This window comes from Calliphora vicina, chromosome 1 (genome assembly GCF_958450345.1).
Source record: "Calliphora vicina chromosome 1, idCalVici1.1, whole genome shotgun sequence".
Classification (NCBI taxonomy): Eukaryota; Metazoa; Arthropoda; class Insecta; order Diptera; family Calliphoridae; genus Calliphora; species Calliphora vicina.
In genome coordinates this window covers 62,756,560-62,774,724 of record NC_088780.1, presented here as the reverse complement: position 1 = coordinate 62,774,724, position 18,165 = coordinate 62,756,560, and the positions used below count along the sequence as shown (strand labels likewise).

The following is an 18,165-nucleotide window of genomic DNA, read 5'->3' as shown; positions in this document are numbered from 1 at the left end:
ACATTGGACCCTAAGGTTCTCCGGGTACATGTGTGCACTTTCGATTAACCGAATAATTTATATTTTAATTTTAAAACACGAATTATTATACAGGTAGGCCTCCATTTACTCGGTTTGTTGGGCCCAAAAAAATAGCGTGTAAATCAAATTCGCGTAAAACGAGGTTCTAATTTAGAACGAAATGCTTTTGTGGGGTCAATAATTTTTTATTTCGCGTAAAACAATACGTCAGTCACATAACAGAAATTGGGACCTAAAAATCGCGTTAAATAGAAAACACAAATGTACATACATATCGTCACCTTAAATGAAATCGGACGTAACTACACAAAAATTTAGTTTTTGATGAAATCGAGTTTTTGATTGACAAATTGATTTTATAACGTATCCTGTAAAAACAATAAAAATGTAGTTACGTCCGTTTGCATTTAAGGCGACGATATATAATTTAAGTAAACTTATTTTATATGTATTTCTAAAAACTTACTTAAAACAAAAGTAAAGTAAAAAAAACTCAACTAAAAAAATATTTCTTATCGAAAATTAAGGAAAAGAATACTCTATTATTATTGATTTTATAACGTATCCTGTAAAAACAATAAAAATGTAGTTACGTCCGTTTGCATTTAAGGCGACGATATATAATTTAAGTAAACTTATTTTATTTGTATTTCTAAAAACTTACTTAAAACAAAAGTAAAGTAAAAAAAACTCAACTAAAAAAAATATTTCTTATCGAAAATTAAGGAAAAAATTTCAATTAAAAAAACGAAATATTCTAATACATAAAAGAGATCAAAACATAACATAAAATTCAGTTTTCAAAAAAGAAATCTGTTATTCGCTTGTGTTTTTTTCATTTCTTGTTGTTTGTTGCCACATTATATAAAAATCGCGTAAAAAAAGTCGCGTATTTGAAAAAATTATTGTGATAAATTTATTGAACAGACTGAATTTGAAAATAAAAAATAATTAAATTTACAAATTATTTAAAGACTACTATAAATACAAATTATTACAAGTAGTATACAAGTATAAATGCAGGAGTAAATTAGGTATTTACATTCTTCTTTTCAACACTCTCCCTGAATGTGAATTTTACTAATATTATCCAAATTTCCTCATGCATTCTCAATATAAAGAATATTAAAAAAAATATATATATGGGGGATTTCATGTCAAGTGAACCAACTTTTGAAATCGATGTCTTCCGATCGGGATGAAATTTGCACCAAGGTTAGCTCTATTGGATAGTAACTCAGACACAATTTTTCAACAACATCGGTCGAGAACTCTCTGAGTTATAGGGGGTAAAATTTTGACAATTTGGTCAAACAGGGGTTTTTTCTTATCCATGTAACTTATTACCTATTGTTCTTAGCAAAATGTGTTCCAAATAGTATAGATAGCTATTTCTTCGATCTTTCGAAAAAAAATATTTAAAAAAAAAATAAAAAATTTTTAATATTTTTTTTCCGAAATCAAAAACTTTTTTGACTTTTTTTTAAAATACGCTATTTTTTTTTATTTTTTTTTTTTTCTTAAAATAAAGTTTAGATATTTTCCTTGAACACCTACTTGGTCGCTTAGTGGGATGCGAGTGGGATATCTATCAAAATAAATATTTTGTAACTCAAAACATAAAATTTTTGACTTTTTTTTGCAAAATCAAAAACTTTGTTGACTTTTTTTTTTCAAAATGGACCCTTTTTTAATCTTTTTTTTTAGGTCAAACAAAAGCTTAGATATTATCCTTGAAGACCCTTTTGGTCGCTTAGTGGGATGCGAGTAGGATATCTATCAAAATAAATATTTTTTAACTCAAGACTTACAATTTTTGACTTTTTTTTTTGCAAATACGATTTTTTTTCCAAATGGGCCCTTTTTTTAAAATTTTTTTTGTAGTCAAAAGAAAGCTTAGGTCCATTCCTTTAAGATATTTTTAGTCCCTTAGTGGGATGCGAGTAGGATATCTATCAAAATAAATATTTTGTAACGCAAGACATACAATTTTTTAATTTTTTTTTGCAAAATCAAAATTTTTTTCCAATATGGGCCCTTTTTTAATTTTTTTTTTTTGCTCAAAAGAAAGCCTAGGTCCATTCCTTTAAGATATTTTTAGTCCCTTAGTGGGATGCGAGTGGGATATCTATCAAAATAAATATTTTGTAACGCAAGACATACAATTTTTTAATTTTTTTTTTGCAATATCGAAATTTTTTTCCAATATGGGACTTTTTTTTAAAAATTTTTTTTGCTCAAAAGAAAGCTTAGGTCTTTTCCTTTAAGACCTATTTTGTCACTTAGGAAGATGTGAGTAGGATATCTATTAAAATAAAAATGTTGTAACTCAAGACATTCAATTATTGACTTTTTTTTTGCAAATTCGAATTTTTTTTCAAAATGGGCCCTTTTTTAAAAATTTTTTTTTAGTCAAAAGAAAGCTTAGGTCCATTCCTTTAAGATATTTTAGGTCCCTTAGTGGGATACGAGTGGGATATCTATCAAAATAAATATTTTGTAACTCAAGATATACAATTTTTGATTTTTTGGCAAAATCAAAAACTTTTTTGACTTTTTTTTAAAATGGGCCCTTTTTGTAATTTTTTTTTTGCTATAAAGAAAGCTTAGGCCTATTCCTTTAAGATGGTTTTGATCGCTTAGTGGGATGCGAGTGGGATATATATCAAAATAAATGTTTTGTAACTCAAGACATACAATTTTTGTGTTAAAACATTTATTTTGATAGATATCCCACTCGCATCCCACTAAGGGACTAAAAATATCTTAAAGGAATGGACCTAGGCTTTCTTTTGAGCAAAAAAAAAAAATTAAAAAAGGGCCCATATTGGAAAAAAATTTTGATTTTGCAAAAAAAAATTAAAAAATTGTATGTCTTGCGTTACAAAATATTTATTTTGATAGATATCCTACTCGCATCCCACTAAGGGACTAAAAATATCTTAAAGGAATGGACCTAAGCTTTCTTTTGACTACAAAAAAAATTTTAAAAAAAGGGCCCATTTGGAAAAAAAATCGTATTTGCAAAAAAAAAAGTCAAAAATTGTAAGTCTTGAGTTAAAAAATATTTATTTTGATAGATATCCCACTCGCATCCCACTAAGCGACCAAAAGGGTCTTCAAGGATAATATCTAAGCTTTTGTTTGACCTAAAAAAAAAGATTAAAAAAGGGTCCATTTTGAAAAAAAAAGTCAACAAAGTTTTTGATTTTGCAAAAAAAGTCAAAAATTTTATGTTTTGAGTTACAAAATATTTATTTTGATAGATATCCCACTCGCATCCCACTAAGCGACCAAGTAGGTGTTCAAGGAAAATATCTAAACTTTATTTTAAGAAAAAAAAAAATAAAAAAAAAAAAAATAGCGTATTTTAAAAAAAAGTCAAAAAAGTTTTTGATTTCGGAAAAAAAATATTAAAAATTTTTTATTTTTTTTTTTAAATATTTTTTTTCGAAAGATCGAAGAAATAGCTATCTATACTATTTGGAACACATTTTGCTAAGAACAATAGGTAATAAGTTACATGGATAAGAAAAAACCCCTGTTTGACCAAATTGTCAAAATTTTACCCCCTATAACTCAGAGAGTTCTCGACCGATGTTGTTGAAAAATTGTGTCTGAGTTACTATCCAATAGAGCTAACCTTGGTGCAAATTTCATCCCGATCGGAAGACATCGATTTCAAAAGTTGGTTCACTTGACATGAAATCCCCCATATATATATTACATTTCATAATTAACACAAACAAAAAAAATATTAGTTAAGGCCAAATCTATCTCTAAAGTATTCTAATTTTTGTGGAGTAACAGCTTTGGTAAAAATGTCTGCTACCATCTCATTTGTTGATACATACTTCAAGGTAACTTCTTTGTCATCTATTTTTTGTCGTATAAATTTGGCTTTTATGTCAACATGTTTGGTCCTTGGGGAATAATTATGATTTAAAGCAACTTGAATTGCACCTTTGTTAACTTTTGATTATAATAAATTGGAGTTGATGTTGGATTACAATCATCCATACCGAAACGGATTAATACATCAGATATATATTTGGATTGATCAATTTTTATTGAATCTTTAGATTGAGTTATCTTTATTCCTAGAATTGATGAAACCTCGCCCATGTCTTTCATTTTAAATTTACTGCTAAGTTTTTTCTTCATTGAGTTGATCGAATTTAAATTGTTGGAAAATATTAAAAAATCATCGACGTAAATGGCGACATGTATTATTTCATTATCCGTAACTTTATAATATATACATTGATCAACATCACTTCTCGAAAGACCAGTATTTATTAATTCGGTATTAAGGGTTTCATTCCAAACTCTGCCAGATTGTTTCAATCCATATAGTGATCTTTGGAGTTTACAAACTTTGTTAGTACCATCTTCAAACATTTCTGGTTGTTGCATGTAAACAGTTTCTTTTAATAAACCATTTAAATATGCACATACTGCATCCATTTGATGTATATGCATGTTATGTTTCACAGCTAACGCCAGCAAATACCGTATAGACACATACCTGACAACTGGAGAAAATGTTTCGTTGAAATCTATACCTTCTCGTTGTGTGAATCCCTTTGCAACCAATCGAGCTTTCCATCGCAAAGGTTTTCCGTGCTCATCTCGCTTTGTTTTAAATACCCACTTTGATTTCACGGCCTTTTGGTCTGAGGGAAGATTTACCAGTATCCAGGTATCATTGTCTCTCAAGGATTTCATTTCATCTTGCATTGCAATCTTCCATTCATTGGCATTTTCTGAGGACATAGCATCTTTAACACTTAACGGATCATTAGATACATACTCCATTGCACAAAAGTTTTGAGAATATTGTTTAGATGCTAAACGCTCTGACCTCCGAACTTCTCTAGTCAACGGAATATTTTCAGCTTGGTTTGTGTTTGGTATCCAATCTTCTTCTTGTCCTTGCACTGGTATAGGCGAAGACCATTCAACCGAATCATCGTATACACTATCATCAGATTCTTGATTTGTGATTTCGCATGTTTCATCTACTGGTGAAACATTGCTTTCAGCTTCAGAATTTACATTCTCATTAATCTGAGGGATATCTTCATTGATTTCTTCTGATGGTGAAATACTATCATCAACATAAACTTCAGATGTCAATTCAATATGGTTAGTACTCTCCCCTGAATTGACATTTTCATCAGATAATAAATCAGGATAATAAACATTTACATCCTTTTTTATTTTGGACTTTTTTTGTTCCAAAAATACAACATCACGACTAATTAATATAGAATTAGTTTCGGGATTGAATAATCTATATGCCTTACTCTCGGAACTATATCCAACCATTATAGCTTCAGTCGATTTTGAGTCCAATTTATGGCGTCTTTCTTTCGGTTTATGAACTAAGGCAACGCAACCAAATACTCGAACATATTTTAAACTTGGTCGACGACCAGACCATAATTCTTCAGGGCTACAACTTTCACCTCGACAGGGTATTCTATTAATTAAAAAACAAGCTGTATTAGCTGCTTCTGCCCAAAATCGTTGGTCCAAACCGCTATCAATTAGCATACAACGAACTCTTTCTATTATCGTTCGATTTATTCTTTCTGCTACACCATTTTGTTCGGGAGTATACGCGCAAGTTTTTTGATGTATTATACCATTATCTTTTAATAATGATTTAAATTTTTCATTTAAATACTCGCCACCATTATCTGTACGTAGTGTTTTTATTTTTCTTGAACATTGGTTTTCAACTAGCTTCTTGAATTCCACAAACGTATCAAAAACATCAGATTTCTTCTTCAATGAGTATGCAAAAACTTTTCTTGAAAAGTCATCAACGAACGTTACCAAATACCTTGCTCCTGAAAATGAGTTTGTATTCATGGGACCAATAACATCGGAATGTATCAACTGCAATAACTCTGTTGCTCTTGTACCTTCATCTCTACTTGGTCTTCGGGTTTGCTTCCCCTTTACACATGTAACACAAGGTTCGTTGATTTCTTTCTCAAAATCTACATCATAATTAGCTTTCTTTACTTCTTTTAAATTTTTATTGCAGATATGGCCCATTCTTCTATGCCAAAGTTCAAAGTTGTTCGTCGTAAGGAATGATTTATCATTTTGTTCATTGATTTTGCACTTAATTTGGTATAAATCGTTGAATAATTTCGCTTTGGCAACTAGATTTCCATTTTCATCAAAAATTTTACAAGATTCATCATCAAATGTTATTCTTTTTCCGCATTTTGCCATTTGTTTAACCGATAATAAATTTACACATAAATTCGGGACATATTCAACATCTTTGACAGTCAATTTTTTTTCTTGACCGAATATTGTTATATCGACATCACCAACACAATTTACTGTTAATTCACTATTGTTAGCAATAATCACTTTTTTATTTTGAATTGATTTTTTATTGTACATATATTCACTATTGTTAACCATGTGATTACTTGCTCCACTGTCGACAATCCAATAAACACAATTATTGTTTTCGGTCTTGACTTCATCATCTTTAATATGTTTGTTGACTTGCATACTCTTACTTGTTAGAGCCATCAATGTAGTGGAGGAATGTTGCTTGCTGTTCTTCTTAAATTTATCGTCACCTTTATTATTAAAGTTTTCATTCTTCTTTTTGGTTTGACAATTTCTTGAGAAATGCCCAAACTGTTTACACTTGTAACATTTTATTTGTTTTTTGTGATTTCCTCTTGAAAACAAAGCTTCTTCTTTATCTGTTTTTTCATCGAACTTGGCGTCTTGCAATAACAGATTCTTTACCATATCTACGGTTAATTTGTCCTTTGAATTCTCCACAGCCATTACTAATGGTTTGTAGTCGTCCGGCAATCCAGCTAACATCAAGGAAGCAGTTAGCTCATCATCTACATTCAACCCATTTTTATATTAACCAATTGTTTCAGCAATTCGACTTTTCTTGTCAATCCAGTATCTTCGTATGCATTCATCAATGCATCCCATGCTTGCTTAGCCGTTGTGGCAACAGCAATATGTCCATAGTTGCTAGGGTCAACCATTAATGTGATTTCAGCTAAGGCTCGTTCGTTTATTACGACATCAGCATCACCGATTATCCCATTTTCAACAACGTTCCAGCAACCCTTTATGACTAAACACGATCTTGCTTGTCTTTTCCAGACATCAAAATTCTCCCTACCTCTTAATCTTTCCAGAGGAAATGATCCAGGAATGTTAGTCATTTTTCTTGAGTCTGATTCTTCTTTTTCTTTACATACAAAAAAAATTCGATTCAAATTTTTAAAAAATTTGACTTGTAAAACAAATTTTTCTTTTCAATACTTTTTTAAATATTTTTTTTTTTTCACACGCGACGTATGGCCCATAACCTATTGTGATAAATTTATTGAACAGACTGAATTTGAAAATAAAAAATAATTAAATTTAAAAATTATTTAAAGACTACTATAAATACAAATTATTACAAGTAGTATACAAGTATAAATGCAGGAGTAAATTAGGTATTTACATTCTTCTTTTCAACAAAAATGGTTGCTAATTGAGTTCGCGTTATATCGAATTCGCGTAAATAAAGTACCGCGTAAATGGAGGCTCACCTGTATAAGCATTTTATTAATAAAAAGTACAAAACCCATAAAAAACAAACAAAACATAATTCAACAAAATAAATAAATATTAAACACATGTGATTTTTTTTAAGATTTCATGGAGATTTCCTGAAATAATCTTTTAAATAAAATTTAAATGTTTTCCTTTTAAACAAGTTTGTTTTAGTTTTAATAAATATTGTAGATGTTTCAGAAATCGAAAGTAAGGCATGATAAAGAATATCCAATTTCTCAGTTCCTTTTTTAGTTTTTCCTTCATCATACCCTAGGAGTCCTTTTTGAATTTTTTTGATTATGAATACTTTAATAGTTTCGTTAAGTTCTGATAAAAAACTCGTTTCAGTAATGTATCCAGTTTCGTCTATTACCATGTCGTCCTTCGACCCATTAGGACAAAGTTCATCATAGAAAATTCTAGAACTATACTTCAAAAAACTATTGCTAGAAGGAAATGTTCACGAGTTAAGAAATAAAATTTGTGTGTTTAACCCTTATGTGTGTGACAAAAAAAAACACCTTTAACAGGGTACCCGGGTACCAACAACGGGTGCCCTTTCACCCTGTTAAGAGTGTAAAATATAAAGTGATTTACCACTCCCTCCCAAGTCGAGACACAAAGTGTCCATTATAAAAAATAAATATAACAAAATGTTATGAGTTCCCAGAAAGGTTCAAGAGCCTAGAAATTCTGCATATAAAGAAAATTGTAATTAAATTTCAAAAAGTTATCCGGTACCCTGTCACACACATAAGGGTTAAAACTATGGCTGACTTCATAAACGCGGTAATGCAAAGCAATTACAAGGCAAAGCAATACTTTGTGACATTCATGAACATATACATGTTTTGTACAGAATCATAAATAAAAACAGCATTGCCATACAATTATGAACACTATGCGTTTATGAAGTCAGCCTATATTTCTATATAAAGTGCAAAAAAAGAAATCTCATTAATCAGTTAATCGATACAAATTAATCGGTTTATTTGTTATTTGAAAATCGTCAATTTTAAATTATTCGAACAGTTAACCGTTAAAAAATTAATCGGTTATCCGATTAAGGGTTAATTGAATACCCTAGTATTAACTCAATATTTTTAGAATTTCACTTTTTGCAAGAAATCAACTAACAACTTCAATATCTATCTGTTGTAAAAGTTTCAACGTATTCCGATTACTATTTCATCACAAAAACCACATTTGAGAACATTAATGTATTGACTACCTTTATATCAACAAAAATATATTATTTTGAGTTAATAAAAAAGGTATTCAAATTGTTTTATTTAAATTTGGTTGTATTTTGAGTTGATACTGTTTTGTTGATAAAATTTTTTTCACTTTATGATTTTAATTCGAAATGTAACTGTTTTATGATACAATTGTTTACATTTTTTTTTTTAGAAAAATGGTATTAACTTAAAAAATAGATTTTTACAAAAATTTAAAAGAAAAACATTGCAAATATATTTTCAAATGGAATTTTCACTATGATGTATTCGGATTTTCAAATTCCCTTAAAATGTAACAACAGACAGTTATTGATCTCTACTCAAATTTTTTAAATTTGGAGAAAATACCCTTTCGTTGATCAAGAGCGATATGTAATATGAGGATTTATATCTTATAATTCTTTTACTATATTTTATTAGGTAGTTGTGCTACAGTTGTAGCTGGTGTTTCAAAGAAGGGTGGAAAGCGATCGTCGGCAGAAGCTAATGCGCTTAAAGACTTCAGTGTAGAATATGCCAAGTCAGGACGGGCAGCATGTCGTGGTTGTGAACAAAATATACTAAAGGGTCAAGTTAGAATTCGTAAGACGGTTCACGACACTGAAATTGGAATGAAATATGGAGGACAAGCCTTGTGGCATCACGTTGAGTGCTTTGCTCAATTACGTGGTGAATTGGGTTGGTTTGACACCGGTGAAAACTTACCTGGCTTTAAAAGTCTAAAGGATGAAGATAAAGCTGATATTAAGAAGGCATTACCGTAAGCAACATTTTTATTATGACTCCGCCTTTTATAATTATAATCTACATATGTGTATTGCGTCAACTCTTTTTACAGAATTATAAAAATTGAGGATTGCCCTCCAGCAAAGAAAGCTAAAGTGGAGAAATTAGACGAAGAAGATGAACAGTCGACCAAAGAATTGGTCGAAAATATAAAGAAACAGAGCAAGATAATGTTTAAATTTCGAGATCAAATCAAAAATCATATGAAAAGAGTTGATATAATAGAAATATTGGAGTACAATAATCAAGAGCCAGTAAAAGGTGATTCCGAAAAATTGTTGGACCAAATTGCAGACCTTGTGACATTTGGTGCTATTTTACCTTGTCCCGAGTGCAAAGGTCATCAATTGCTTTTTCAAAAATCGGGATATTTATGTAATGGTCAATTGACCGAATGGACTAAATGTACAAATCTAATTAAAGAACCTAAACGCAAGGCATGTACAATTCCTAGTGGTTTTAAAGAGCAATATTCTTTCCTAAAATATGTACGTAAGGCGCCACAAGTACGCGCCATCAGATATATTCCACCAAGTGATGCAACAATATCGAAAAGTGTATCAATTAAGAAAGGCGATGAAGCGGATGGGTAAGTTTACTTTTTATACTTTATTTGAAAGAAAAATAACTGTTTTAAAATTACTTTTATTAATACAGACCTAAAGTAAAACGAGAACGACCCCCATTGTACAATATGGAATTTTCTTTACTTGGTATCGATGACGATGATAATATTAAGAAACGTATAACTACACTTGGCGCCAAATGTGTGTCTAGTATAACAGATCGAACTACAGCTGTATTATCTACACCTAAAGAGGTTAAACGAATGGGTAGTCGTATTAAAAAGGCAAAAGCTTTAGGCCTACATGTAATACCAATAGAGTATCTGGATGCGGTCGAGTCAAATGGTGCTGGCGCCATTAATTTTATAACCAGTATGTCATTGTGTGATTGGGGAACTGATCCTTCTGCTCGAATTCGACAAGAGGAAGCTAAAAGTTCTAAATCGAAAAGTATTTACACCAAATCAGTTCCTAAATCAATGACGCTAAAGATCAAAGACGGTCTACCAGTTGATCCAGACAGTGGTTTAGAAGATCTTGCACATGTTTACGTGTCTCAAAATAAAGATAAATTTAACGTTATCCTCGGCAAAACTGATATCCAAAGTAACAAGAATTCATATTATAAATTACAACTTTTGGAAAGCGACAATAAAAATAAGTATGATTAATAAACCACATACCAAATATTTATGTACATAAATATATATATATATATTTTGTTGCAGATATTGGGTGTTTAGATCATGGGGTCGTATTGGAACTACAATTGGAGGAAACAAATTGGAAGACTTTCGAAACCTTATGGATGCAATTAGCTCTTTCAAAGAAATATACTTGGAAAAGTCTGGAAATCATTTTGATAATCGCGCTAATTTTGTTAAGGTGATTAAATCAGTTTCATGTTTATTTTTTCTTCAGTTAAAAAAATCAAGATTTTCTATAGAGAATATTGTAATTCACATGATTTTCTATAGAAAATATAGTTATAAAGATTTTCTTTAGAAAGTGTTGTAATTAATGTTTATAATCCGGTTAACCAAAAAAGCGGGTTTTCTTCAAATGTCGGTTTTTAGCGAATCGGTTACTTTAAAATGTTGAATTTCGGTTAACCGGTTTATATCGCTCGGTTAACCAGTTTTTAAAATTTGGGACTAAAATCAATAAAACTCATGTTTTGGTGAATTTTTTATATTCATTGTATACACATTATATCAAACATTTGGTCTTATATGAAACCTAAGCTGCTGATATACTATATAAACCTTTTTCGATATAAAATTTTAAAAAATTACAATGATTCTAAATAGTAGAGGACGATGAGTTTACCTTAACACTTTTTCAGAATCAATTGTGCACATAATGAATTGACTTTACCAAACGTTAAATAGAATTTGATGACATATCTTTGATGTACATACCTTCTTTCAATAAATTTGACTTCATTAGTGTATTTTGTTCTTAAAATGTTATTTTATTTATCACAATGTTATCACATTTACCACTTGTAGTTTCCCACTCACTCGGTTCCATATAAGCTTTATTTCATGTTTCTAGGTTCATTGGTGAAAAAATTACAAAAAGTACCAATCGAATAAAGAAAAAGTACCACAAAGTCTCCCCCATAGAATTCTCACTTACTTAGGACCATATATGCTTAATTTCATGTTTCTAAGTTCATTGTTATAGAAAATTCAAAAAAGTACTATTAGAATAAACAAAAAGTACCAAAAAGTCTCCCCCTAGAATTCTCACTCACTTAGGACCATATATGCTTAACTTCATATTTCTATGTCCATTATTACAGAAAATTCAAAAAGTACCATTCGAATATAGAAAAAGTACCAAAAAGCCCACACTTGTGGTTTCCCACTCACTCCGGTCTTAATTTCATGTTTTTAGGTTCATTGGTGAAGAAATTACAAAAAGTACCATTCGAATAAAGAAAAAGTACCAAAAAGTCTCCCCCTAGAATTATCACTTACTTAGGACCATATATGCTTAATTTCATGTTTCTAAGTCCATAGTTATAGAAAATTCAAAAAGTACCATTAGAATAAAGAAAAAGTACCAAAAAGTCTCCCCCTAGAATTCTCACTCACTTATGACCATATATGCTTAATTTCATGTTTCTAAGTCCATAGTTATAGAAAATTCAAAAAAGTACCATTAGAATATAGAAAAAGTACCAAAAAACCCACACTTGTGGTTTTCCACACACTCGGTTTATATATAAGCTTTATTTCATGTTTCTAGGTTCATTGGTGAAGAAATTACAAAAAGTACCATTCCAATAAAGAAAAAGTACCAAAAAGTCTCCCGCTAGAATTCTCACTCACTTAGGACCATATATGTTTAATTTCATGTTTCTAAGTCCAATATTATAGAAATTTCAAAAAAGTACCATTAAATGAACAAAAAAGTACCTATAGTACAGTTCACACATTTTGGTACCTAAATATTATCCCCTATTCCTAACACTAACTTCACTCAAATACATATCAGCTAACTTTAATGTCGATAACTGAAATAATTTAAAATTTTAAAAAAGTACCATTAGGAGAAAAGTACCAATTTCCCTTTTCTTACTTCAACACCCCTCAAGTTTGAAATTTAAAAATATTCCATTTTGCCAAAATTGTTTATGCTATAGGCATGTATCAAAATATTAAAATCTGTGTTAATGTGCCCAAGAATAAATATGTTTTAAAAAAAGTACCAAACTGTTTATCCGGATTTGGCCCAATATCAGTGTTGCCACTTCATGTGTAATTACACATATTGTGTGTAATTTTAACTTGGATGTGTAGCCCATGTGTAATTGAGTAAATGTGTAATTTATGTGTAATTTTAAATTCCAATTATATCCAAAATAAATTGTCAATGTATGTCTTTTATCTATATTTTGGATTTTAATTGAATGATTGTTCAGATTTCAAAACCGACTGAAATAAATATGTACGTTTATATGAGGGAATAGCTACTATCCTATATTTTACTCCTATACTCAGTATAATGGAATTATATGTATGAAGATATGAATCCAGTTTGAACTAAATTAAAATTAAGGTTTGCAGAAAAATACGATAAGTAATTTGGAAATTGCTACGTTTGGTTTTCCAAGTGGACATTTCTCCGTTTCTGATAGTTTTGTTTGCGTAATATTGGTAATAGAAACTAAATTTTGGTTTATATTAAACACTTTTAATTCCAACATGAAAAAAATATAAAACAACAAATAGTATTCAATAACTATACATTTTTACAAGTTATTAAAAATTGTTATTGGAAAAACGTTAATTTTCAAGATAACCCAAAATCTAAAATTTGTATTTTTATAATTTTAAATTGTTTATAGAATAAGGGTAGCGGTATTTACAGATAACGATATAAACTATTATATCGGTAACGGTAATTGCAGTTATTTCGGGGTATCGTTAGCCAATCTTAAGAGAAAAAGCAAGAACGTAGTAATTTGTATGAGAAAATTTTTTTTACAAATTGTTACTAGTTATTTTTTTACCCGTAAGAACTGTTTTGTGTTTATGCTATTGTCTCTCTGGTTCCTGGTGTGTGTTTTAAATAATAAACAATAAAATTGACTTACTATTTACTATTTTGGAAGCTTTATTTCAAATTTATAACTACAAATTTTAAAAATATAAACGTTACAAGATTTTACTGGTAAAGTATTTACTAGGAAGGAAAATGGTCAGAGCTATAATTTTTAAACAAATACTAAAAAATATTTATCTTAGAAACTGAAAACAAAACTGATTTCAAAGCACTTTATATAAACAAGGAATAAATTCAAATTCGAAAGCAAACAGTGTGCTATTTTTTAAATATTGTTAAATTTTTAATACAAATGTAACAATTTCCAATGGAATAATCTCCGAATGAACATTGATTAATATTTGTTAAAAGCGTATTTGGGATTGACATATTTGACTGATCTCAAGAATTCATTAAATTAGAAAAGTTCATTAAAAAAAAAGAGATTGCTAACCTTCTTTTAATACCCTAATATATCCAATTCCTGGATAAATTAAAATCACCGCAAGTGAAAATTGTCCATTAACAATAAAGTGATCGTATTTGGTCCAAACTGTGAAAAACCTTTTATATTCATGACAATTTTAGACAATTTCTCCTATTGAAACCCGAAAATTTATTTACATGTGTAATTTTTTCTCGTATGTGTAATTTAGGTATGAGGATGTGTAGTTTATAATTTTCTTGGTGGCAACACTGCCCAATATACACCTTGGTACTCGAGTTCCAAATAACACCCTGTTAGTTATTTTTGTATGAATCCAGGAACCAACGTTAAAAAAATTATCAAAATTGGCTTAATAATTTCAAATATAATGTATTTTATCCCCTTTTTGGTACCTTTTTTTATCCCCATTGAGGTGGTACAATTTCATTTAAATAAATTTCTGTAACGTGGTGGGAGCTCATAATAAAATATTCGTATGTGTATGTCAAATTATAGAAAAACATATTTTATGAAAAAGTACCAATAATTAACACAATTTTTATCCCTTAAAGGTTCGAATTTCCAAAAAGTACCAAACTTATATTTTTTATTTTTTGTTAATTAAAGAATACGATTTAAAATTTGTTTCTATGTTTATTGGTTTAAAAGATACATAGGGTGCAAAAAAAGTACCAAAATACAGTTTTTACCCGTTTTCTCCCCTAAAAGTTTCGAATTTCCAAAAAGTACGAAACACCTGTCAGCTTATTTTTTAAATGGAGTAACATGCTATTTTAAGTTTTTTTGTATCTTTATTAGTTTTGAAGATATAAGGTTACCGAATTTACCCTTTTTTACCCCCTAAACTTTCGAATTTCCAAAAATCCCTTCTTATCGGATGCTTTTGGGGAGGGAGGAACCCACAGTTAAAATTTCGTGATTCTAGCTTCAGCCGTTTGGGCTGTGCGATGATGAATCAGTCAGTCAGTCAGTAACGTTACTCTTTTATATATAGATATTAGAGTGACAATCAGTTGTATGGAAAAAATTTTTTGTTAAAATTTTGAAGAGTGCCGGGTGGATTATTGTGACACTAGGCCTAAATGTTAAGTGTTGAAAATTTGAGCCAAATCGGGCAACGATTTCTGGACGCGCATCGAGGTCAAAGTTCAGACATATGCAAAATTTTACTGTTAATATGGAATAAATAGGTGAAACTCGTTAACTTTCTGCATTGTTTTCTAGAAATATGTAGATTTATTTATATTGATGAATATTAATCGGCCCAAAAATATGTAACATTTCGCTATCTTTTCATTAGAAATTCCAAATATTGAAAAATTTGACCTTTGACCTTCACGATTCAAAGGTTATCGTTTTCCGATTTTAGTAAAACTTTCAGAACATATTTAAAATTACAAGGACTATAATATTGTGAATAGGTTTTACTTAAAATTTATAACAGTAAGGAAATTGGACTCATTCGCCTAAATATGGACAAAAAATTTGTTTTTCTTGAAAAACGCAAAATTTAAATCGCAGGTACGGAAAAACTGTAAGAGGTATTGACATAATTTTTTCATATTTTTATTCCCTATTTTGATCTCAATAAACCCCAATGTGATGATCGAAAAAATCTGAAATTTGTTTAACAAAATTTTTAAAAATTTGAAAATAGAGTTTTGAAACAGCCGTTAAAAAAAATTATTTTTTTTGGCCATACCTGCGAATAGGTTAACGGTATCCTACGAAGACAAAAACTCATATACAAGTAAATATGGACATATTTTAAGTAAAAATGAGCTTTTATTTTAATTTTTCTCGAAATATCTAAATTTTTTGTTCAAGTGGTCTGAAACACGGTAATGGTCTGGCGAATTTGTAATAACTTTAACATTTTTTAATCAAATTTTGTCATTTATATCTCATTACAACGATAATTACGTACATATTTCGATTCTTTTGCATTCAATTGCAAAAGTATTTATTTAGTAGCAAATTTTTTTCAAAAACTGAAAAATTTGCATTTTTCTCTAATTTTGGCGATAATACAGTTTTTGGGTCATTTTGAACCAAAGGAGATACAGGGCTAATTTCCAAAACTTTTTTTTTCATTAATATAAATAAATTAATATAAATAAATCTACATATTTCTAGAAAACAATGCAGTAAGCTAACGAGTTTCACCTATTTATTCCATATTAACAGTACAATTTTGCATATATCTGAACTTTGACCTCGATGCGCGTCCAGAAATCGTTGCCCGATTTGGCTCAAATTTTCAGCACTTAACATTTAGGCCTAGTGTCACAATATTCCGCCCGGCACTCTTTGAAATCTAAAAAAAAAGATAACTAAATTTATAGAATAGAAATATCATCTGAGGAGAAAATTTTATTTATTATAAGTAGGGGGCGGATTTTCATGCATTTATTATTGGAAAATATTCGCCTAAAATATGCTTCAAAAAAATCAAAATATGACCTAAAAATTTAAAAAATATGCACTTATATTTTTGTGCAGAAACATAAAATAATTAAGTATGGAATTCGAAATGTCCAAAAAAATACACAACACTGTTGCCAGCAGTTAGAACTCTTTAAATTATACCAGGAATTAAACAATTAAAGTTCTAAAACTATTTTTAAAATAATTTTTCATCTGAAAAAACGATGGACGATATATCAATTGTAATATCTTGGTATGAATACTTGTTTAAAGCCATAATTTTTAGAGCTTCTCTATTTTGATCGTGCTGTAAAGTAGCATCCAACCTTAATTTTTATCTCGTAATAAACAAGCAATTAAGCAATTAGTAAATGTATCCCTTATAGAGGGAAATAATATCTGATCACTTGGCTGACTCCAATTTATATATTTTGGGTCATTTGACGTGCTATTTGTAATGCAGAGAGAAGTCAATTGGTTACTTTATACATCCCATGGAAGCTAGCATAAAGACAATTATCACTTAAGTTTCTCTATGTAATCTATAGTGTCTCTAAGTTTTCCAAAATCACTACTTTACGACAGTCTCGTAGAAATGACTGTCAGGAGCGGTAACTGTGTATGTGAATCTTTAGATAACGAAATCTCTTATAAATCGAATTTGCAATTAAAACAAATATGAATGTTTTTCGATACATTTAATGAATTTTTGATACTTAAAAAAACTAAACTTTTTTGAAGAAAAATGTTTTGAAATGATAATTTTCAATTACTGTTAAGCAATGAAGAACTTAATGCCAGTTTCTCGATGTCGAAAGAAGTTAGTTAGTAAATGTTATCTACTGCTATTTCTATAATAAATTCGACAAAAAAAATTGTTGTCGAAACAATGTATTGCCCATTAATGACAAAAAATTATATTTTTATTAAAAATTAGCATAATATGCATATAAATATGCATTTTGAAGTAAAATATAACAAAATATGCATTATCAATAAAATATGCAAAAATATGCACTAACAAATCGATGCCATTTTGCAGCAAAATGTGCGATTCGGATAGATAATTGGTCTACATTGTATTTGGACGTTCGAGAAAAAACATGCATTTGCATATAAATCCGCCCCCTAATTATAAGTATATTAATTTAAAAAAATGGAAAATTACACTCTGATTTTTTTACACTTTTACACAACAAAAACATGAACAAATTTTACAAAAAAATTAAATTTTTTTTAATTTTTTTTCTTGTGTTTGTGTGTAAAAATGTAAAAAAATCAGAGTCTAATTTTCCATTTTTTGAAATGAATACCCTCAATGTAAAAAAAATTCCACAAACAATTTTATTTTATTCAATTTGAAAGTAAATTTTTAATTAGGCTTATTATAATTTACAGCAACAGACACACTAATAAAAAAAAAACAATAAATTTGTAATAATAAGAATACACATATATAATAAAAAATATTTGAAATTTCGTATAATTTACACATAATATAAATATGAATTTG

General features: G+C 29.2%; 1 protein-coding gene across 1 annotated transcript in view; it reads left to right on the top strand.

Annotated features, from left to right (window-relative positions):
- Nucleotides 1–18,165, top strand: part of Parp (Poly-(ADP-ribose) polymerase) — a 73,116-nt gene that overhangs the window by 38,726 nt on the left and 16,225 nt on the right. The window contains exons 3-6 of the mRNA XM_065514866.1: nt 9,291–9,630; nt 9,709–10,245; nt 10,314–10,883; nt 10,951–11,107. Coding sequence (XP_065370938.1) covers nt 9,291–9,630; nt 9,709–10,245; nt 10,314–10,883; nt 10,951–11,107 — 1,604 coding nt within the window. The remainder of the gene's footprint in view (nt 1–9,290; nt 9,631–9,708; nt 10,246–10,313; nt 10,884–10,950; nt 11,108–18,165) is intronic.